Source organism: Macrotis lagotis, chromosome 7 (genome assembly GCF_037893015.1).
Source record: "Macrotis lagotis isolate mMagLag1 chromosome 7, bilby.v1.9.chrom.fasta, whole genome shotgun sequence".
Taxonomy (NCBI): Eukaryota; Metazoa; Chordata; class Mammalia; order Peramelemorphia; family Peramelidae; genus Macrotis; species Macrotis lagotis.
The window spans coordinates 172,053,991-172,078,543 of record NC_133664.1 but is presented as its reverse complement, the minus strand read 5'-3'; the positions used below and the strand labels follow the sequence as shown (position 1 = coordinate 172,078,543).

Here is a 24,553-nt window from a genome sequence, read left to right as displayed (position 1 = left end):
TGTACTATATTTTCTCTCTCCTTTCACTCTGACTCTGATGTAGGGTAGCTGAGTGGCGCAGCACACAGATCCCCAGCTTTGGGGCCAAGAGGCCCTGAGCCCCCATACCACCCCTTAGGCCCAGCATCCACCTGGCCCTGTGGTCCCAGACAGGCCATCCAATCCCAGCCCCTTGCAAGAAGTAAAAAAGAAAATGTGTGTTATATCTGACCACTCTCCCTCCCATGGTCCATCCTCTCCTCCATCACTCACATCCCCCCTTCTTCTTGTCCCCCTTCTCTCCTTCTTACTCCAGATGTCTATACCCCATTAGTGTGTATATATATATATATGTATATATGTATATATGTATATATATATACATATATATATATGTATATACATGCTGTTTCCTCTCCTAGCCACCTCTGATGAGAGCGAAGATTCCCTCATTTCCCCTTGCCTTCCCCTCATTCCATATTATTGCAATAGCTCATTGTAATAAAGAAAAAACATATTATATGAGATATCTTGGCCTATTCCCCCTCTCCTTTTTCTTTCCTCCCATCACATTTCCCTTTTTTTCTATTGACTCAATTTTTACACCATATTTTATCTTCAAATTCAGCTTTCTTCTGTGCTTCAACTATAAAAGCTCCCTCTACTTGCTCTGTTAACTGAGAAGGTTCATATGAGTATTATCAGTGTCATTTTTCTATGCAGGAATACATGCAGTTCATCATCAAGTCCCTCATATTTTCCCCTTCTCCTCCAATCTCCATGCTTCACCTGAGTCCTGTATCTGAAGATCAAACCTTCTGTTCAGCTCTGGCCATTCAAACAGGAACATTTGAAATTCCCCTGGTTCACTGAAAGTCTGTCTTTTTCCCTGGAAGAGGACATTCAGCCTTGCTGGGTAGTTGATTCTCAGTTGCATTCTAAGCTCTTTTGCCTTCCAGTATATTATATTCCAAGCCCTATGAGCTTCCAATGTAGTTGCTGCTAAGTCCTGTGTGATCCTGACTGCAGCTCCACAATATTTGAATTGTATCCTTCTGGCTGCTTGTAATATTTTCTCTATGACTTGGGAGTTCTGGAACTTGGCTATAATATTCCTAGGGGTTGGTTTTTTGGGATCTCTTTCTCTGGGGGATTGGTGGATTCTCTCCATTTCTATTTTGCCCTCTGCTTCTAGAATATCAGGGCAATTTTCCTGTAGTAATTCTTTGAAAATGATGTTCAAGACTCTTTTCCTGATCATGACTTTCAAGTATTCCAATAATTTTTAAATGATCTTTCCTAAGTCCGTTTTCCATATCAGTTGTTTTTTTCAATGAGATGTTTCACATTTTCTTCTAATTTTTCATTTTTTGGGTTTTGAAGTAATGAATCCTGGTTTCTCGTAAATTCATCAATCTCCCTGAGTTCCATTCTTTGTCTGAAGGATTTGTTCTCCTCAGAGAGTTTTCTTATCTCTTTTCCCATCTGGCCAATTTTCTTTTTAAAGCATTCTTTTCCTCAATAACTTTTTGAACTGTTTTATCCATTTGACCTAAGCTGGTTTTTAGCATGCTATTTTCTTCAGCATTTTTTTGGATTTCCTTGACTAAGCTGCTGACTTCATTTTCATGGTTTTCCTGCATCTCTCTCCTTTCTTTCCCCAGTTTTTCTTCTAACTCCCTCATTTGATTTTCAAAGTCTTTTTTGTGCTCTGTCATAGCCTGAGCCCAATTTCTGTTTTTCTTGGAGTCTTTAGATGTATGTGAGGCTCTGTCCTCCCTCCTGCTCTGTGAATGACCATATATGCCCCCCTCTGCCATGGGGCTGAGGTGGGGGGGGCCTAGACTGCTATCAGGATCTGAATGTGGTCAGAGCCCTAGAGTCCTGTTCCAGGGGTAGAGGCCAAAGCTCTGCAGTCTCTCTCTTCACTCCCCTTCCTAGGTTCAATGGGTTCACGCCCTGGGGGCTCCTGCTTAGGCCTGCTTCTGTTCCTGGATCTGGGCTGCTGAATGACTGTGGCTAGCTGTGTGCCCTGAGGGCTGGGCTCCATGTGCTCGCTCTGGCAGAGGTCCCCCACTGTTCCCCCACTTTGTGCCCGGTGCTCCCCTGGAGTGCATTCAGGAGACTCCCCCACTGCTGTGAGCTGTGGCTCCCAGCGCCCTGGGGCTGCCTCCGGGAGGCTGAAGTTCTTTGGCTCTGGTGGGCCACCCCTCCGGCGAGCCACCCCTCAGACCCCGGGGAGCAGAGCCTTTCTGCTCTTTTCCAGGTTACCTTGAGTAGGAGAACTGCCTCACTGGGTCCCTCTGTTGGTTCTGTCTCCTGAAAGTTTAGTTACAGTTCTTAGTTTCCGAGTTTTATGAGAGAGCACCTAAGAGATGCTGCTCTCTTGTTGCCATCTTGGCTCCACCCCCCTATCAAGGGAAGACTTTCTTGGATGGTTCCAGTACTTTGATTTTTCAGATTATATACTCTTGTCCTAAATCAGGATTTCTTTTGGTTTCATGGATTCCCTTTTGCAGCAGTAAAGTTTATGCACTTCTCAGAATATTGATTTTAAATGCATAAAGTAAAATATATAGATTTACAAAGGAAACCAAATTCACTGGAATAGTTTTCACCCAATTTTAAAAAGTTTATGGAGCTCCATATTTTTTTAAGTTACATGACAACTTTATTGTATAGCCAAAAAGAATATCAAGTTGTATACAATATATATTTTTTAAAATTATGGATTCCCACTTTACTAAAGAGATTTTTCATTGCCTAAAGCAATGTAACATTTGGCTTAATTTTGGAGTAATGTAACTAAAATAATTTTACACAGAAGAGAAATTAAGCTTCTTCTGTTTGACTTGAGAACTAGGACCAATTGGTGGAATTTATAGGGAAACAGTTTTATTTCTAAGAAGGAAAATTCTCCCAAAATGGCCTTTGGAAGGTAGGGCATTTCCTATGGATGGAGGTTTTAACCCAAGAATTAATGGCTCAAATCCTTACTCCAGCTTCAGGAAGAGATTGAACTAGGTGACCTCCGAGGTCCCTTCCAACTTTCGTTCCTTGATTCTGTACCTTGAAATCTTTGCATTGCACAGTAGGATAACAAACACTATGTGCAGTGGTTGGAGTATTAGGCCTTTAGGCAATAAGACTCAACTTTCTGAGTTCAAATCTGGTCTCAGACCCTTACTGGCTCTGTGACCCTGAGCAAATCACTTAACCCAATTTACCCCAGTTTGCCCATCTGTAAAATTATCTGGAGAAGGAAATGGTAAGAAACTGCCAAGAAAATCACAAATGGAGTCATAGAGTCAGACACTACTTAAAACAATTGAACAATAGCAAGTTTGTAGTGGACCCATTCAGCAGTTTTGTGATTTACTCTAGCTTCAGTTGACTAGGAGCCAAGGCAGCAGATGGTGGGAATAATCCAGGACTGAGGTTTGGCAGTGTAAACTCAGAGAGAAGGTAAGGGAACATAGAATTGGAGAAAAGACAACACAGAGTTAAATTAGTTCACCAAGGGGTCAAGTTGGGGAAGAAAGGAAAATGTAGTCAGTGTAGAGTGATGACCAGGGAATGACATTTGCTCTTTGTTCTTAAAGAAGACCATGACATCAGGGAGCCATTACAAGTACATAAATTGGATTAGAGTAAGGGGGTATTGTGCTAAATCACCAATCTCAATTTCTCCTCCAGAGCCATCTGGATCCAGTGACCAAATATGAATGAGGATGACCTGGATGTGAGACAATCAGGGTTAAGTGACTTGCTCAAGGTCACACAGCTTGTAAGTATATGAAGGTGGATTCAAACTCTCCAAGGCTAGTGTTCTATCAATTGCACTGTTCACATAAGCTAAAGATTTCCTTGCCAGGTAAAAAATCTAAAGTGTGGACTGAATATCATAATAAGGATGAAGAACAGCATTTGGGATTGTAAGGAAATAGACTATAAGCAGTAGTAGGGGAATTTTTAGAGTTCACAAATGTGAAAGTGGTACATTTCTGTGTGATGCTAAGATTAAGGGTATGACCTTTTCTGGTAGCCAAAGTGGAATGGATGATAAAATCCTTATTGAAATGAATAAATTGCAGAACTGGGAGGTTAGAACAAGATTGTGATAGTCATTGAATGCCAGGAGATTATATGGTATATAGTCATTGAAGGTTTCTGAGTAGGGAAATGACATAGAATCACAGCTTTAGGGATCTCAGAGGACATCTCAAAGGTCAACCCTTTCATTGTGTTGTCTTAGAAACTGAAACACAGGGAAGTTAATTCATTTACCTGTGTTCACCCAAGTACCAAGCATCGATGGTAGCATTTGAAGCCAAATTCTCTGATTTCTATGCCATCAATCATTCCACTAGACCATAGAAGAATATAAGATTTATTGTTGAAAGATAACTTGGAGACTGACTAATCCAACCCCTTTATTTTATTAATGAGAACATGAGTCTAGATGAGACTGCACAAGATCATGGATGTAGGAAATTGCAGGGCTAAGATTTTTACTTGATTCCTCTGTCTACAAATGCAGTTCTTTTCCCATAATACCATCTTGCCAGACCCAAGTAGTTCAGCGGAAAAAAGTTTCTGAAAATTTTTTTATATCCCTTAACTGATTTCACATTTAGGGTGCCATATTTGGTCTACAGCCATGTGGCCATGTGTGTATGTATGCTCCCAGATACATGTATGCCATTTCTACTCATAAACTAACTCTCCTGGCCTCTCACTAAGCTGCAGTCAGAGAGCCCAGAAGTGATGACAGCTAATTATGAAATGCCATGTCTGATGTCTCCCTTTTATCTCATCTCACAGAAGCTATGAATCCAACAAAGCCCTCCAGTGGCCCTTTGTGATTCGAGACAGGAAGTGTCAATATGGCAACAGCTGTTCTTGAGATAGTGGGATGACAACCTGAGGAGTATATTATGGGTTGAGAGGGGGAGAAAATGAAGCTAATGGGAATCTGATGCAAATTTTTATCCCAGAAAATTAAGCTCAGGTGGGAGAGTTGGTGGGCACTTTGGCAGCAAAAGACATGATTGTGTGGAAGAGAAGGCTCTGTAAATGTTAAGCTGTTGATGACTCTGATCCCTTCCTTCTTCATAGAACATCTAGTCCTTTTCTTAATATTCCCCTTGAAGGTCATTCTTTCCTCAACTACAGGTAGACTTTGGTGGTAGTAGGAAGAAAGGAAGTCTGTTTATTAAGCTTCATAATTGTAGAGACAGATATGATGATACATGCTGGCTTAAGGAGTAAGATGATGTTCATAGGCTGACTCAGGTCAAATGAGACAACAAGGGGCTTGGATCACTTTCTTAGACTTAGAGCTGAAAGAGGCCTCAGAGGATAGTTAGTTCAACTCTTTTCATTTTATAGATAAGGAAACTCAATTCAGTGGAGGTAACACATAGGTACTGAGTTTCAGGGACAGGTCTATATGGCACTACAATAAGCTGTCAGTTCACTGGGTAGAAAACAATCAGTAGTCTGATTATAAATTCCTCAAAGTGGTATGGTGAATTGAGCACTGGATTTGAATCAATGATCAGCTATTGATAAGCTGTGTAGCTTTTAGACAAGTCAACATATTCTTTGATCCTCAGTTTCTCAATCTAGAGAATGGGGAGAGGAATATATACACTACCTATCTTAAAAGGCTTGTAAGGAAAATATCTTATAAGCTGCAAAACACCAAAAAATCACATGCTCACTTTTATGAGTTATTATTATTTAGCACTGAATATTTTTTCATTTATGGTCATATGAATTAAACTAAAATTTCACTGAATAATTTTTTTACCTTTTAGCAGTTTGGTGGTAACACAAAATTGCTGTGTTTCATCCATGGGGATTTCTTTGTTTTAGACCTTCTATTTTCATTATCAAGTCAGTTAATCAATCATAAATACTTTTTAGCACCTTCTGAGTTTTTAGCACTGTATTAGGTTCTGGGGAGGGGGTGAGGAATCAGTAAAAAAAATGCCTAGTGTTTATATAGCATTTTAAAGTTTAAACACTTTAATAAGCATTATGAAACATCTACTATGTACCAGGTCCTATGTAAACTTTTACAAATATTATCTCATTTTATCTTTTATGAGGAAACTGAGGCAGCAGAGGTTAAGTAAACTTGCTAGGATTATAGAAGTAGTAAATGTCTGAGGCAGAATTTGAATTCAATTCTTCTTGATTCCACATCTTTGGCTCTGTTCATTGTACCCTTTACTATTTAATGTAGTTGCCAAATATAATTTTCCCTTCCTCATTGTAACTTTTTCCTTTGTGGTTTTGATAAATAATGGATTGGCATGAGAAATTAAATAGGAATTTTGGGGGAGATTTGGAGATGCTGCAGAGGACACTTAAAGACCAATAGATGACAAAAAAAATGTTTAGAAACTCAGAAATGCAAAAAAAAGTATCGTGTAATCTCAACCCAAATTTTACAATAAGATACTGTAAGCATGCTATAAAAGAAAAAGAAAAAAATCAGACTATTTCTCTGGTACCAAGGGAGGAACAAAAAGCTTTACTCAGGTGTTCCAGCTTGTGAGGGAGGTGAGGCATTGCACCCTTGGTCCCCACGTAATACAAAGGATAACTGTAGTGAAATATGAAGCATCATTATTACTTTTTAAGGATTTGCAACTGATCAGATATAGAGACATCAAAAGCTAACCAACAACCTCAGGTAATTTATTACTAAGATTTAAAAGACGGGTGGCTAGGTAGTATAGTGGATAAAGCACCGGCCCTGGAGTCAGCAGTACCTGGGTTCAAATCTGGTCTCAGACATTTAATAATTATCTAGCTGTGTGGCCTTGGCCAAGCCACTTAACCCTGTTTGCCTTGCAAAAAAACAACCTAAAAAAAGATTTAAAAGAAAACTGCAGACAATGGGAACTCTAGAAGAAAAATCACTATGAGCCTGGAATCAACAGGAGAGGTTTCCTGGATTTGAATGGGGACATGAAGACCAAATATTCTTCAAATTTTTGTATTTGAGGGAAAATAAAGTAAATAATCTTGTGAGTGCATGAAAATACAAAGAATGCTTAGGGGGATGATAAAAGATCAAATTGGCTTAATTGAAGCCTCTGTGTTCCTTAGTTTAACCCTGTTTGCCTCATGAAGAACTGTAATGGGAAATTTCTGGTGTAGGAACTCTCACCAGGAAATGAAGATTTCACCTGATCTATGGCTTTAGCAGGGATCATAGATTTAGATGCCATTAATGCAAGTGACTCATTTTATAGAGGAGGGAACTGAGGCACAGAAAAGAAAAGTTAGATGTCTGTCCCATCATCACACAACTAGTATGAAGGGCAGAATTTAAACCCACTTTTTCTAGCCTCCATGTCTAGTACTCTATCCGTTAAACCACACTACCTAAGTTAGAAAGAAATTAAATGACTTCCTCAGGTCAAGGAGAGAGTGTCAGAGGCAGAATTTAAACTCAGCTCTTTATGAGTTTAAGATCCTATTCACTATAGTTTGCTGCCTCCAGTATTTTATTTTTAATGTCTTATTAATGTTTTTATGATTGTATCATGTTTCCCTTCTAATAAATCTTCACTTGAAAGAGAAAACAGAGATCAACAAAAGCACCTGTGTCTAAATAAAGTATTCAATAATCCACACCTAGTTGCCCTACTTCCCTTCAAATGAAGGGGAAAGTATTTCACTATTTATTTACTGGGACAGGGCTTGTTTGATAGCAATAGGTATGAGTTTGGTTGCCTTTTGATGTTGTTTTCATTGGCATCATTGTGGTCATTGTGTGTGTATTGTTCTGATTCTATCTTTTCCACTCAGCATCAATTCATACACATCTTCTCATGTGTCTCTGAATTCTTTATATTTGTATTATAGTACCATAAAATCCATTATATTCACATAACAATGTTTGCTCATTTATTCCCCAGATCAATGGGTATTCTTTTTGTTTCCAGTTCGTTACCACAAAGATGTTTCTTTGAAAATTTGGTACATATGATATCTGAAAAATAGAACTTTAGGAAAATTAATGACTAATTTGACAGTATTATGTAGAATGGATTAAAATGCGGTAGAGAAAGGAAGGGTTACAAGTTACTAGGCTAAAAATGCTATTTAAGCATGAGTTAACAAGGACTTAAGCTAGGGATTTTAAGTCCACCTTGCAAATAGAGTATAAGGTTCACCATGATTTCATTTCATTCTTTGATGTGCATGGGCTTTATTCCAGAGTGCAAAGGAAAATTAAAGCTACTCAAAAGACACTTATACAATTCATGCAGGAATGAAATCTCTCCAAGGAACCCCTTGGGGTGTCTGTCAAGTCTTAATAGCTCTGACCCCAGGAACAGGAGAGGTTGATTCATAAATCCTCTGTGATAAAGCAGGAAAGCACCAGAGTCGGGAGACCTGCAATTCAATCCTGGCTATTGTACTTAAAAACAGTGACCCTGTTTATTTCATGGAACTCATTTCCTCATCTATGAGAGGGTTTAGACAATTTCTGGATAATCATAGGAACATAATAAATGCTAGGTATCAGACTGAATTAGGATCTAAATTTCATTTAGTGCAAGCCCTTCATTTTACTAATGGGGAAATTGAGACCTGAAGAAGTTAATTAATTTGTCCAAGGTCATCCATGTAGTTGATAAAACTGAGACTTAAAGCAGCCTGTTAGCACCAAAGTCAATGCTTTTCTCAACACTTCATACCATCTTCCTAGATGATGTTATGTCTTCAATTCCTCCCACCCTAATCTGTAACATCTTATGTACTTAATGTCCTACCTCTAACTACTCAAACCTCAAGAACAACGAACTGGGCTAAGGATATTGGCTTTAAAAAGAGCAGGACAGATACTCTGGGAAAGGAAATATAGCTATTGTAAAAATAAAAGCTCTCAATTTCTATAAAAATGTGTTCTTAATAAATATTTCTTGAAATGGACTAAAGTAGGTGAGAGAGTATCATCAAAATTTATCAATGGTCAGAATTATTTGACTGAACAATTAAGTGATTGAAAACATCTTTAAAAACAAAAACAAGGGGCAGCTAGATGGTGCAGTGGATAGAGCACTGGCCTTGGAGTCAGGAGTACCTGAGTTCAAATCTGGATTCAGATTCTTATTAATTACCTAGCTGTGTGACCTTGGGCAAATCATTTAACCCCACTGCCTTGCAACAAACAAACAAACAAAAAATAACTGGCTTTGTTATAAAGTTGACTCAGTCATCATTATTGCGCTCCAATTACTTTTAAAACTTTTTGAAAATTTAAGAAGTCTCATTTTTTGATAATATAGTTATGTGAATCCTTGTGTGCCATTGTTAGAAACCATGGTTTAGATGTAATTGCAAATTGAGACTATTTCACTAAATAGAAATAAATTTCAATTAAAATTTTAAAGGAACAAGCAAGGAATAAGCATCCCTTCCTGCCCCCACTGATTTCATCTTGGACCACTTGGACTACTGTTTTTTTCCCTGACAAAGTAGGTAATGCTCTCCTGAATGTGTTCTCTCCATGTTGGTTTGGCTTCTTTGGGGGTCCAACTCAAGCACAATTATCAAGGCTGAATAAGATTCAGGCAGCTGACCATCACCGCCTACAGTCACAAAAAGAATGATGACCTTTAAGGGTGTTCACTGAGTTCTTGCCAGCACAAACATGGATTTAACTTAAAGACAAATTATAAATTAATAAAGAAAAAATAAGTTCCAGTCTCATATAGCTGCCAAAATATACTATTCCCTGAAAAGATTCTTGAAAAGGATCTCAATTATCCAGCAAAAAAATATCCCTCCAAATTTCCTTCCAGAACTGAGATTCAGACCGGCTTAAATTCAAAATGTAAATCATTCCCTCAGCCTTGGCCAGGTCTATGTGTTTCTTGGAATATAAATATCATTCTGCTGTGTTACCACCTGCAATTTTCACACAGACTGTAGTTTCCCATATTATCAATAATAGTGATAATTTAACAAACCCATTACCTACAGAAAACTCTGAGAAAATACAGCAGATAGAGTTCTTTTGGGGTTGGGAGAAAATAGAATTTACTGCAAATATTTTTTAAAGATGTTAACTCTAAAATGCTTAGCATGCCTATCAACTGTTTACAAATAATATGCAAACGGAAACACGAATATACACATGTATACACACAAAGGAAAAACAAAGAATAAATACTCTACCATGCTACAATATAAAAATCTCTCTGTGGTTAGTAATCTAACACCTATCTAAAGATGATAAGGACCCAGGCAGGTACTTGAGGCTGCTGAGGACCTCTGAAGGATTCTGTCTTTCTAGCTCTCAGATATTCTTTACCTGCAAAGGAACCCCTTGTGGTATTTTGAACCATTCTGCCTGGAAGCAACACTTGTTGCCTTAACTAATATTAAGCAAAATATCTTTTGCCTCTCAAGCATTTACCCCCCCATCTCCTGGTGCATTTTATAATCCTCACTTAATAAAGACTGAGATTGGCTTTCTCTAAAGCCAGAATACTCCCTCTGAATCTGTATGTTTCACTTCCTGATCCCCTTCATTCCCAATCCAGAATTTAGCACCCCCAAGGTCTCATTCCTCATAATACACATGAGAATAGAATACTAGGACCTATGGGGATTTGAACAATAGCAGACATAAGTTAGAATCAGGAATGAGAACAGATATCAGACCTGATAAGTCTACATTTCTTTCAAGGAAAAAAGGCACCTGAAGCACCTATGTATGACATTTTAAATATGAAATTACTATCTACTTACAAACACATCCATGAGCAGGTGTTCAAGTGTCACTTCAAAGTCTTCCAGTTTGGCTGCCAAAGTCATGATGGCTCAGATTGTCTTTCAGATCCAGCCGGCAGCCTCAACCTTGAATGCACCTCAACCCAGAAGACTTGTTTGGGCAAATGGACCCAAACTGGTTTCAAAGCAAAGCTGCTCTTAATGGACAATGGAAATCACTGAAACAACACAGAACATTTCAGGGGAGCTCAGGATTCTGCAGCCAGCAAACAAAACAAATGAAACAAAAAGTTCGATTTCAATAGCATTGAGGGGCCAAATCTGTCTGAAATCACTGGGCTTAAGCATCAAGGACTTGCAAGCCCAGTCTTCCCAGTGCAACTTTGTGGTCTGAGGTGCTGTGGTTAAATGTAGGAAACCACAACCGTAGTGAAAAGGAGAGAGGGGGATGAGGGAAAGAAAAGGAATGGGAGGAAATAAATGGAATAAACTGTCTGACTCTACTGATATTTATAGGGCCACATGTTTTTGACTCAAGCCTATTTCTCAGTTCATTTCTGACCTTTCATAAATGGCTACACACACAGGAGCGTATTGTAGAAGGAGGGCAGTGGGTCCCACAGAAGTTGGCTGTGACCAATGCTAGGGCAATTCACACAGATACACCATCAATAGTTCTTTGTGAAAAAACATATCAGACCTTGTTCTAGACATGATGACAGAAAAGCTCATAGTCTTGTAAGAAACAAGGAAACAAAAGTTGTGAGGGTACTAATTTTTTCCTCAGAATATTATTAGATCCCCTACACTGTCTTGCAGCCTATCTCATTCCCTTCCTACCCTCCCCACTAACATAAAGTAGGCAAACATGATAAAAAAATAAAATCTCATGTCAACTGTTCAGGCTTTTATGGCAGTTAGAAGAGAATGAACTTAAATCATACAGAAAACACCTTTGCTTTTTCTAAGTTTAAAGTGAGCTATTTATATTCTGAGAAAAATTGCTGCTTGGTTAGCAGGTAAAGCTTGGGAAAATCTCTAAGAAAATCCAAGGTTGTTAGGTCTAGAGTAGCACTCATGTGATGATACTCTACCAATTATTACCAAGTGGCTTTGGGAAAGATGCAAACTCTTTAGGCTATTTCCTTAACTATAATATAAGGGGCTTGGGCTAAAGTGCCATCCAGGATTAGGTCTATGATCCTAAAATTGCTTCCAACTTCTGTAGAAAAAAACTATATTTAAATAGCTCTTTATTCTTGGAAAACATCTTTTAGAGAGCCTGCCATTGGATAATTTTGACATCTCTGTGAGAATAGTGGTAATGAGCATTATTACCCCCATTTTACAGATGTGTTTCAGAAAGTTAAATGTGGCATGTTGATGATCACAAAGCCAGTGCATAGTGGAACAGGGATTCCAGCAAGTGGTGAATGAATTTTTAGATCATTCCTCTTTTTTCTCTGATGCCTTTAGAACATTCTTTCTATTCTGTAGAGTAGGCAAATACTTTGTGAACTCAAAAAAGTACAGATTTCTCTTGAGTCTACCAAGTCAGGTAGAACCAGACTGCTTCTGGACCAGATCAATTATCAGAGCAGTGAGTTGACAAATGAAAATGGTGAAAGATTTGAAATTTATGAAATTCCATCCCCTAAAAATAAGATATGTATCCTGTACCTAGTCAATCAAATAGCATATATTAAATGATAACTCGATGCTATTCACTCTTACAGGTTCTGGATGTCCAAATGTGAAGTCCATGGTCTTCAGAGATTGTTTTCATCAACAAAAACCATTAAAAAGAGTGGCCTTTCATAGAGCATAATAGTAATTCCTAGAACTTAATTCACCTGTGTTTGAATATGTGAAAATTGCTAATTCATTATTTTTTCTTTGGTTATTGGTTGATTCCTTTGTATTTTCAAATATATGGATTAACTCTATCCTAAAATAAAAATTTTAAAACTCCAAAAGAGTAAGAGGGACAAGAAAGTAGAAAGGGGGGGGAGAATAACAGAGGGAAGGGGGACAGAGAGAGAGAGAGAGAGAGAGAGAGAGAGAGAGAGAGAGAGAGTTTGTGGAGGGTAGAAATGTAGCATTGGGGATAAGGTAATACCTTATTTGTAAAAGTATATTTTGGTTTTCTGTCAAGGAGGTCTAGAAAAACAGTCAGTATTGTACTAAATTGTATGTAAATTCTCTTCAAGTTGTAATTTCTATTCTGTTTTCAAACATCTAGTCCAAGAATCAGACCAGGTCCTTTACAGGTGTCTCTCATTAGACAAAAGCAATAAAGAGTAGACAAGGTATGCTATGATGTTTCAATTACCATGAATATACAGAAAATATATTTCCCCAGTGGGTAAGTTCCTACACACAGACTTCCACATAAGCTAATTGTTTTGCCATGCTAAAAACAGACCAGGCAAACAGGCTCAATCTGACTTCTAGGGCAAAGACTGCTTTGGTGTGGTTACTGCTATTTTTTAAAGATAAGACATACTGAAAGTTCTGAAAATGGACAGTACACTCTCCAAAATTCCAAGAAGTGACTTGTCTTCCAACCTGCTTGACTATCTCTCATCTCAATCTCTCTCTGTCTCTTTCTCTGTCTCTCTCTCTTTCTCTTCTCTCTCTCTCTCTCTCTCTGTCACTTTCCATTTAACTGCAGAATTATTTCTCCATAATAACATAGTATAAGAAAGATTGCCCATGAAACTGCAAATCTATTATGTATTTTTATTCCTTTATATAATAAAGATATCATGTAAATTGTTTTTGTTTCTCTTTTTTTCTTTCTTTCCCCATCATAGAGATGGCTGCCATTAGATATAAATGTGTGTGTATGTAAAATTATTCTATACATATTTCTATTTATCATTTCTTTCTCTGAATGCAGATAATGTCTTTCTTCATATATCTTTTATAGTTAATTTGGATATTTATAATAGTTAAAATGACTTATTCACTCAAAATTATTCTTAAAGTAATATTGCTATTACTGTAAACAGTATTCTCTTAGTTCTGTTCATTTCATTCTTTATTATTTATCCCCCCCCCCCCAATACCACTCCTATTCTTCACTTATCTCAACAAAGGGCAAGCTCTTTGAGGGCAGTGTTTGTGTGTTTTTTAATCTTTTTAGCCTCAGTACCAACAAAATACCTTGAACACAGCAGATACTTAGCAAATGTTTGTGGAATTGAATTGATTGAATTGGCATATGAGATTTGGGGACATGGAAGAGAATTATGCCCAAGACATCCCTTGGTTAGAAGGTGATACTACTTAAAATAGAATTTTTGGAGCATTTGGAGGATTGTTGGGGCAGACGCGGGGCTTAATGTGAGGGAAGGGCATGCAGGTAATTGGGATCAGTTAGTGACAAGAAATATCTATGAGTTTAGAAATGTGCTTCATAAGATGAGGAGAATGAGTGACAGAAGCACTAAACTGTTCACTGAGGACAAGGGCTAGATGCATGATTGTGATGAAAGGAAGTTAATGTAAAATGATCCAGTAGTAGATGACGTCTTCAATCATACAACTGATTGAAAGGCATACAGAATATAAAGTTCTTTATTGTCAGTTCATTAAAAAAAACATTTTACTGGGTTGACCAAAAAATAGACAAAAAAAGTCTCTTTTGAAAAAAAAGTATTTTTCACGCATATGTTATAATCATATAGGTATCTTTAACAGAAGCAGCAAAATAGAAAACTTTATAATCTCCTGATTATTAATATCAAGCAGGTAAAAATGGTAGAGAGATACCATATAGATGATGATCTTAACCAGATGGTCCTATTGATATATGTCATAATATTGACTACCTCATACTTTAAGCCTGTAATACTATAGATTGTATCAGAATACAATCTTCTCAAGGAGATCTTTTTATTCAGTCATTTTTCAATCATGTTCAACTATTTGCAATGCCATTTAGAATTTTCTTGGCAAAGATACAGGAGTGGTTTGCCATTTTCTTCTCCAACTCACTTTATAGATGAAGAAATGGAGGCAAACAGGATTAAATGACTTGCCCAAGATCATACATAGATGGTAAGTATCTGACGTGAGATTTTAACTCAATGTATCTTTCTAACTCTAGGCTCAGCATTCTATCTACTGTGTCATTTAGCTGCCCAAGAAAATCTGCAGTCACTCAAAAGAGATTTGCCTAAAAATCCAGATAAGAAAATCTGAATGGATGGAAAATGCTGCTTTTTTTCATAGCAAATATTCAGTTAATTGAAGATCCTTATTATTCATCCTCTATTATTCCTTTATTATTCATTCACATAGTCCACACTCTGGTTCAGGTTTTCATTACTTCTTGTTGTACACTGCAAGATCTGCTATTTGATCTCTCGGTCTTGTGTATCTAATCCATCTTGCACAAAGTGATACTCCTAAGGCACAGGTCTGACCATCATTCCCTTGCTCAATAACTCTCTTTGACTTTTAGGATTAACTATAAAAATTGACTGTTAGGAATTTAAACTATTCACAACCCAGCTTCCATTTACCTTAAAGTGGATTTATTATATATTAACTCTCTATATAATCCAACAGAATTGACTTTCTTGCACAATATTCATACACAACATTCCTTTCCCTTCTCTATGTCTTTGCATTCCTTCTACCTAATCTTTGCCTTTCAGAATTCCTAGATTTTTTCCCACAGTGTCCCTCAAACAATATTATTGTTGTTGTTCCTTTGCGTCTGACTCTGTGTGATCTCATGGACTAGTCTATCGAGTTTTCAGAGTGTTTGCCATTTCTTTCCCCAGTGTGTCCTCATTTTACAGTTGAAGAATTGAAGTAAATAGATTTTCCTGATTCCAAAACAAATGTTTAGTATGGTAACTGGCATTTAATAAATGCCTATTAATGGGTTTTCCAGATTCTACCCCTCCCCTCATTGAATAGGTACCCTTTTGAGTTGGTACTTGAATAAGAAGATCTTGGCTATTTTCTATTCACAACTAGGATTCAGAATTGGAATGGAAAAATGTCAATCACTATGGATAAGAAAGATACATATTAAAATAACTCTGATGAACCACCTTATATCAGATTGTTTAATATGAAAAAAGGAAAATGACAAATACTGGAGAAGGTATGGAAAAATTGGGTGACTAATGAATGCCCTGTTGGGGTAGTTGCCTGGATCTAACCATTCTGGAGAACAATTCTGGACTATGCCCAAAGGTCTGGGTCTCTGAAATAGATCAAAGAAATAGAAAAAGGACCTATTTGTACAAAAATATTTACGGCATCTCTTTTTTTGTGGTGGCAAAGAATTAGAAATTGAGGGAATGCTCATTAACTGAGAAATGGTTGAATAAATTTTTATAAGATGATAATATGTGATTGTGATATAATACTATTATGCTAAAAGAAATGAGAAGGGAGATGGTTTCAGAAAAACCTGGGCAGACTTATATGAACTGATGCAAAGTAAAGTGAGCAGAGCTAGGAGAATATTATACATGTACACAGTACAGTAACAGCAATATTGTATGATGATCAACTAAGAATGACTTAGTTATTGTGATCAATACAAGTACTTAAGATGATAAAAAAATGCTGTCCACTTGTAGAGAAAGAACTGATAGAGTCTGAATTCAGACCAGAGCATGCTTTTAAAATTTTAGTTTTTTCTTGTTTATTTTTCTATTTTTTTCAACATGGCCAATATGACAATATGTTTTACATATATATGTTCATATATATATGTACATAATATATGTTCACGTATATAATTTATATCAAATTGTTTCTCTTCTCAAGGAAAAGGGAGGGGAATGAGGAAAGTAGAGAACTTGGAACCCAAAAATTTAAGAACCAAGTATAACAGAAAAAAGGGAGAAAAAGAACAAAAAAAGAAGGCAAGCTGGTTTGTATTTGAAAAATTGCAAGGCATCTTCAGTGACATCCAGTAATTCTCAGAAACAGAAACAGAAACAGAAACAGACACACAATCTTTTTCACATGAATTTCCTTCTGGCAGTGTTATGTGGCTGTGAATCTAGGAAAGATCTTATTGTCTGCATTGAACCAAGGAATAAAAGAGGAGCCTATAACATATTACTGAGGCAAGATTAGGAAGGGCAATGAACTGGTTGTACAGAGAGACTGAGGTATAACAAATAGAGAATACAAGTATTTTGTTGACACATATAGACAGTGAAAAAAACCAAGTGGAAGGCCTCTGGAAGATTGGGTAAAAAAACCCTTATGAAGAATTTATGGTAGGATATAGGTAAGAAGCACTCAAGATGAGAAGATTTGGATGAATTATAATTTGCTATATGATTGAATTAGATTACCCTCAACAATCACAGATCTTTTGAATTACTAAAGAAATATAATTACTTTTTTATCTGTTTATATAAATTACAAATATATCCCTGTAATTGAATATAAACATATTTATAAATTTACATATAAGCAAATATATATATATAAATATCTAAATAAATATAAAATATTATATATATGTAGATAGATGGATGGACAGATAGACAGACAGACAGACAGACAGATAGATAGATAGATAGATAGATAGATAGATAGATAGATAGATGGATGGATAGATTCCTACTGGACTATGTTACATGAAGGCAGAGATGAGTTTTTTCTAAACTTTGTTCCTAGGCTCCAACTAATGATTTATATATCAATCAATCTGTCTGTCTGTCTATCTATCTATCTATCTATCTATCTATCTATCTATCTATCTATGGTACTTAATAAATGTTTTCTCAGTTGAGTAAAAAATTCAACTCCCAAGATGACTAGGATAGTCAAGATAATTTCATAATTTAGTTTGGGACCATTTAGTTGGAACTCTGATTAAATGTGGATAAAATGGTGACTTGTGAACATGCTGTCACTCTGCAGGCTCTACTGTAAGATGAGAAAGGAATGGGATTTTAAATGAGCATCAGACTGGTTTTACTCAAACAGGCCCTTTTAATAGCTGTATAGATAGATGCTTGTCTTCAATTATTTATAATGCTTCCACTGTCTGTCATATCTCTCTCTAGGAGCACAGACATGTTAATTTAAAGGTTGATTTCTATAGGGCCCTTGACAGGCTGGCACTGCAGTTTACTGAGGGCAGTGATTGTCAGTAGACCATGGAAGCCACTTCTTGAAGTCTCATCTGCCCATATCTGTGTTCCAACACTGGTCAAATAGCTTGAACAACTCAAGTTGTCTTCCTTAGCTCACAATGAATTTTTGATTTGACAGAAGTCCTGACAAGCACATGGGGGGACGTTCTCTTGACTCCCCTTCGGTGGACCTTGCTCCTTTCTTCTCCCACACAGACTCTGGGTCCCCTGCCCATTCATAAGGATGAATTTCAAGACTATTTCAAAATTAATATACAGTGAAAATAGTGTTAAGCACTTGTTCAGATGCTTTGGGTCCAGGATAAAGTGGAATACATAATGACTGACCTGATCTTCTCTCAATCTTGCCACCTGCCAAATGCTTTATCACTTGAAGCAAAATAACCTCACAGGAGGCTTGGAGCTCATATCCACAATATGACATGTAGTATGTGACCTGAATTCCCCTGTGATTATTACCCTGCTCTATTGCACCTTGTTTCCAAGAAGTGAAAAATCAGTCTATAGTGGGTTGCTCTATTTGCCTAATGAAAATATAACAGAAGTTGTAGAAGGCTTCCCAATGTGAAAAAAAATACCCAGCTATCTAGAGTACTTACTTTGATCCCTTCCAAAGTAGCTGTGAGAGGGAAGAAGATCCATGGGTAAAGCCCTTATTTAAAGTGGCTCAGAAAGGAGCCTTTCAGAAAGTGAAGATACTAATTTTGCTATTATTTGACATTTGCTGTTTACAAGATGTTCTCCAGTATAAGACACTTCCTTATTGGATGGATAGAGGCTGAAAGTTTGGATGAAAGAGAAATAATAGTTTTATCAGATAACTTATTGCAAAGAAGGGGGTGAGGCTGTAAGTCACAGGTGAGAAGACAGACATTCAAAGAGAGAATTTGTTGTTATTCAATTGTGTCTGATTCTATGGCCCCATTTGGAATTTCTTTGGAAAAGATATTGAAGTGATTTTACATTTCCTTCTCCAGTTTATTTTTTAGATAAAGAAACTGAGGCAAACAGGGTTAAGTACTTGTCCAGGGTCATACCACTAGTAAGTGTCTGAGGTCAGATGAATTCTGGTTCAGAGCTCTAACTACTGAATCACCTAGCTGCTCTATCAAGTATAGTTTACTTGGTCCTAAGTGTGCTATATCACCAAAAAAAAGAATGCAGTGTCATTCAGAAGACTGTGGTCACTAAGCAATCAGGAAAATAATTAAATTTTGATCCCAGATCTATTGGTTAGCTTAATACTAGATTGTTGAGCTTGGTGTTTTGAGATTTAGAAGTAAAAGCATAACCCTTAGTAAAGGGGCTCTTAATTTTTTTTGTGTGTATCTTGAACCATCCCTCACCCCTAAGCCCCTTTGCAAGTTTGGTGACGTCTATGGACCCACATCTCAGAAAAAACATTTATAAATGTATAAACTTAATATGTAAGATTACAAAGGGAGACAGTTTTATGATTATTGAAATAAAAGTTATTGAAATAAAAGAAAAACAGACTGCTGGTTAAGAACTCCTGCTATAGAGATTATTATCTAGTTCAAACACTTTCACTTTACACCAAACAATTGTTTACCAGAGAGGGGAAATGATTTACCAGAAGACCCAAGTAGAAATACAAGGATTGAGGGGCACAGTGAGTAGAGCCCAGGTGACTTACCTTTGATTTCCTCAAAAAAAATTTCCTCTCACTTTAAATACAGAGCTGTTTCCCTCTACTACATGTTGCTTCTCTATTTAAATGTCATTTCTGTACTTATAGTGACATAGCAAACTTTACTGGTTAGAGGTGTGAGACTTTGATAATTTAAACAAACTTTCCCTTTGAACACCAAAATTAACTTTTCCAAATTTAATTATCTTTATTTCCCACTTAGATCTCACACCTCCAGGTCGAAGAGATGGTTGGTGACAAAGGTTTACTATCTGCTACTCAAAGGCATTAGAGAAGTGCAACCTTTCAAGAGTTTAAAGAGAGTATCAGAATCCATTGACCTGCTCCAGTCTCCAGCTGGCAGAGTCCTCCATCTTTCACACAAGAGTATCAGAACTTGGAAAAATATTCCCAGAGAGCTGAAGAATGACTGTGGGAGTCTGGTTCTTGACCTTTAACCCTCTGTGGGATTAATGTAATTCCATCTCTGAGAAAAAGTGCAACTTCCCCAAGACAAGAACATAAATGTTTGCATAAGAATTACTCCAAATGGGAAGTACTAGAAGACAATATGACAAAAGTGCCCTTCTTCCTAAAAAAAAAAAAATAGAATAACCTGAGTCTCTTTCACCATTTCAAATCTCTGAACAAGTTTATATAGAGTAATAACAACAAAAGGACTTTAGAGCTGGGGACACAGAATTTTCTTTATGTCTATAAGCAATATTAACTGGGGATCAGAAGGTCTCTCCATATGCCACTTTTGCTTCTTTTAGAGGAAAATTACCGAACCACAGAATTTTAGAGGTCAGTTGTACCTTACAAATCCTCTGTTACTTGTTTTCAGTCATGTCATTGGAGTTTTCTTAACAAAGATCTGGGATTGGTTAGCCATTTTCTTTTCTGGCTCATTTTGCAGAAAAGGAAATTAAGACAAAACAAAGATTAGTTGACTTGCCCAGGATCTCAGTCAGAAAGTATTTGAGGCCAGATTTGAACTCAGGAAAAAGGAGTCTTACTGACTCCAGGTCCAGAATTCTAGACACTATCTAGCTGCTCACAGGCCTTCTAGTACTACCTATTCCTGAAAAAGAATTCCAATTTCAATATACCCAATGATGATTGGTTATTCACTAAAACCCTACTTGAAGATTTCCAGGGAGGAAGAACTTGTTTTTTCCAGATGGTCCATTCCATTCATTGATGTTTCTAATTTTTTGGGAAAAAATTTTTCCCCTGATATTAAGACTAGATTTGCCTCTTATGTAAAATTGTAGGTTCAGCAGTTCATCTGTCTCCAGGGATCTTGAAATTCTCCTAAAACTATTCAAATTGGTAAGTTCTGGTGTTTATTTCTAGATGTAACTTCTCATTCAGAATAACAAGAGAAAAATACAACTCTTTTGAATTTGGGGGGCCAACGAAGAGTTGGCAAGAGCTGATATCTATAATTGGTATCCAAAGCATTTAAATCTCTTATTGATCCAGTCTATTTTTTCTCCTGAAATAAATGTACTTTTTGAGAGTTGGAGAATAGTTTGGTAAAGTAGAAAGAATGAAATCAGAGATTCAAAGTTTGGCTCCACCATTCCATATTCTTAGGTAAGATCTCTTTGGGACTCAGTTCTCTGAATATCTTTGATTAGACTTTTTCAACTTTATGAACATGTCCATTGTAAATTTCAAAAGTGTTTTTTTAAAGAAACTTAATAGACAGAGTATGGGTCAGCTGGTGGCGCACACTCTGGAGATGGAGTCAGGATGGGAGTATTGAACCAGAATTCTTAAATCTTTTTGAATGTGTTATACACATCTTTGGCAGGCCAGGAAATTCTATGCATCCTTTCTCAGAATAATGTTTTTAAATTCATAAAAGAAAATATTAAGGATGACAAAAGAAGCTCATTATATTGCAATGATTATCAAAATATTAAATAAAACATGTAAAGAGCTAAGAAATTCTAGTCTTGATGTTAGATGATGGTTCTTGAAACTTTAAGTGTAGGATCTTAAAAGAGAAATCAAAGGCATACAAATAGTGAAAGGGGGATAATATGATGCCTTCCTGACAATTGTACTAGAGTAAAATTTTTAAACTTTGTATCCTTTCTAGAATGGATTTTTTTTTTTAATACTTGGATATAGAATTTGCCATTTGTGATACATTCTTATTCTGGTTTACATTTTTGCTCTGGACCTGGAGTCAGGAAAACTCCTCTTCATGAGTTCAATCCAGCCTCAGACATTTATTAGCTGTGTGACCCTGTACAAATTATTTAACCCTATTTTCCTCAGTTTCCTCATCTGTAAAATGAACTGGGGAAGTAAATGGCAAACCACTCCAGTATCTTTTGCCAATAAAATCCAAATCAGGCCATGAAGAGTCAGATATGACTGAAACAATTGGCCAACAAGATAGAGAAGTGGATTATGGTGTGTCAGGAGACTTGTTTAAATACCAGTTCTATCTCTATCCTAGGCACATCATTTAAGCTCTTGCTTTATATTAGGCTTTGCAGTTGGAGAGATAGCATCATGTGATAATCGAAAGCAATAGAAATGTAGTTACCAGACTGAGTTTGAATTGTGCTTCAGTCATTAATTAGTTATTGATGATGGGGTACAATAATGAACTTCTCAGAGCTTTAATTCCTTATATGTAAAATAAGTATTATCCCCCTACTTCAAAAGACTATTATGAAGGAGTTTGTAAACCTTAAAGTTTCCCATGTGCATATTAATAAAATAATATTCAGTTCTAAAATTATTTTTGCCTATTGTTTTTAGAGGAACTTTATTCATATTTCACATTGCTAAAAAATACTTTGAAGAAATTATGAATTCATCATGGTGGTCATTGTGAGTATTCAGTCCACCAATTAAAACCTCTTCATCCCTTCTCATTATATTTAATTTTTGCCAATGTTTTGTAATTCAATAAAAATAAATTCAGCAAGCTTTTATTAAACATTTACTTGGTGCAAGAAACTATGTAAGATATTGAACCTATAAATGTAGCTTTATCAAGTCACTTACTGACCGAGTGATTCCTAGCCTACCGTGACCCCCAATTCAGTTGATGTAATCACAGGCAATAAAGAGAAAAAATAAAGATAAGAAGGAATTAATATGTACTTATGCCTTCCTATCTCCTTACAAAATATGAAGAAGTTTTCCCTGATTGAATTGGAAGGGGAGCTAGGAATTGGCTGGAAAATTATTGGTCATTTTGTTTCTCAAAAGCGTTTCTCATAGTAGTCCTCAAAAGAAGCAAATCTGACAGTTCTGATTCTCAATCAAACAGAATCTAACTTCTCCCAAAACATCTAAGTGAAGAATGGAACTAGGAAATAGAGAGCAAATAGCAAGGAATGTGGACCTTGAAAAGCAGATGTACAAGTAGAGGAAGTTGCCAGTAGGTTCAGACATCAGGGCTTAGACTATGTAGGCTACTGGTCTTGAGCATATTTAGTATGTTGGGATAGACGTTATGTCACTGAAACTATACAAGCTTATTCTAGTTATTTACTTTCTCCGTCTGAACTCTGATAGAAATTTTTTCTAGGGATGGAGAAAGTTTGTTTCAAGTTTCTAGAATAGTTATAGAATGGTCGTTCTTTGTTTTAAATATTTTTTTTTCTTGGAAGATCATGCTTGTTATCAAGTATACAAACCCTAGGCATGGGTGAATTAATTGGGAATGCAACTGGAAGGAGGTTGTTAAGTGGACCATTCAAAGAAATAAGAAAGATCTAAAAATATGTTTTGCCAGAATTCTGTCTCAGACTGGGATCTCAGAATTGAAAAAAAAATTTAGAGAATTAGAAAATTATTTGCTATAATTTCCTAGAACAGAAAAAGAGCCTTCCACTGCTACTCTAAAGATAATAATGGCGTCTCTATCTTCAAAGCATTAACATTATCCTGGATATTATACTACATGCATACATATCATTTTTATGGAAGGTGGAGAGATATGGGGCAAATGAAAGATCCAGATAAATTGTTCTAGGAATTGGAGAAGGGTGAGACTATGTTCATTTGGGAAAATCAGAGAATTACTGCATAAGAAAGTGTTAGGTGACTTGAGCACTGAAGGAAGGTAAAGATTCCAAGAACTGATATGAAAGGCGGACATTCTAAGTACAAGGGAGAGTATATGCTGGTTATATCTCCCCACCCAGGTCCTCCTTGGAAGAGTTTTACAAACATGATGGAAACAATTTTCCTTCTTTAAATTAATTTTTATTAAAGATATCATTTGAGTTTTACAAATTTTCCCCCAATCTTACTTCCCCCCCACCCCCCCCCCCCCCACAGAAAGCAATCTGTCAGTCTTTGCTTCTGGAAAGAATTTTCTTATTCTTTAAATATATAATGAAAGAAAGGAAGGAAACAAATATTTATTAAGTGCTTGATATGTGGTAGACATTGTATTAATTTTTATTTTCCCATTTTACATTTGAGGAAACTAAAGTAGATAGCAGTGAAGTGACTAACTCAGTATCACACAGCTATTAAGTATCTGAGTTGGAATTTTAACTTAAATTTTCCTGAGTAGACACACCATCCACCCAGTTGTCCCTGTGTGTACCAATGTACTCAGTAGGTTGTCTGTCGTTTTAGACTGGTCCACTGCTTTCTTCAATCATTCTCTATATAGCTTTGATAATAACTTTTTTGTGTACAAGTTATTATTCATAGCAATAAGCAAGAGAAAATGTTCAGAAAGTGAATTAGCAGCAGGGATCAATGGAAATGAAATGACATTCTTTAGCTATCTATTTTGATTTTTAAAATTAAATGGTATTTATCACTACCAGCATGGACAATAAGAAAAACAAATCAATTGAACAACAGAATTCATTTTAATAATAGTAAAATCAGCCAGAAGAAAAAAAAAGGAAAAGAGAATCACCTGACTAAGGTTTCTAGAATAGTTATAGAATTTAGATCTACAGCTGAAAGAGAGCCTAGAAACTATCTGGTCCAGACTCCTCATTTTTTA

General features: G+C 36.4%; 1 protein-coding gene across 2 annotated transcripts in view; it reads right to left on the bottom strand.

Annotated features, from left to right (window-relative positions):
- Positions 1 to 24,553, bottom strand: part of FRMD4A (FERM domain containing 4A) — a 573,082-nt gene that overhangs the window by 419,304 nt on the left and 129,225 nt on the right. Inside the window, exon 1 of one of the 2 annotated variants that reach the window (XM_074194085.1) lies at positions 10,765 to 11,208. The exons of the other annotated variant lie outside the window; for it this stretch is intronic. Coding sequence (XP_074050186.1) covers positions 10,765 to 10,830 — 66 coding nt within the window. The 5' untranslated portion in view covers positions 10,831 to 11,208. Of the gene's footprint in view, positions 1 to 10,764; positions 11,209 to 24,553 lie in introns of those variants that run through there. 2 annotated transcript variants of the gene reach the window in all.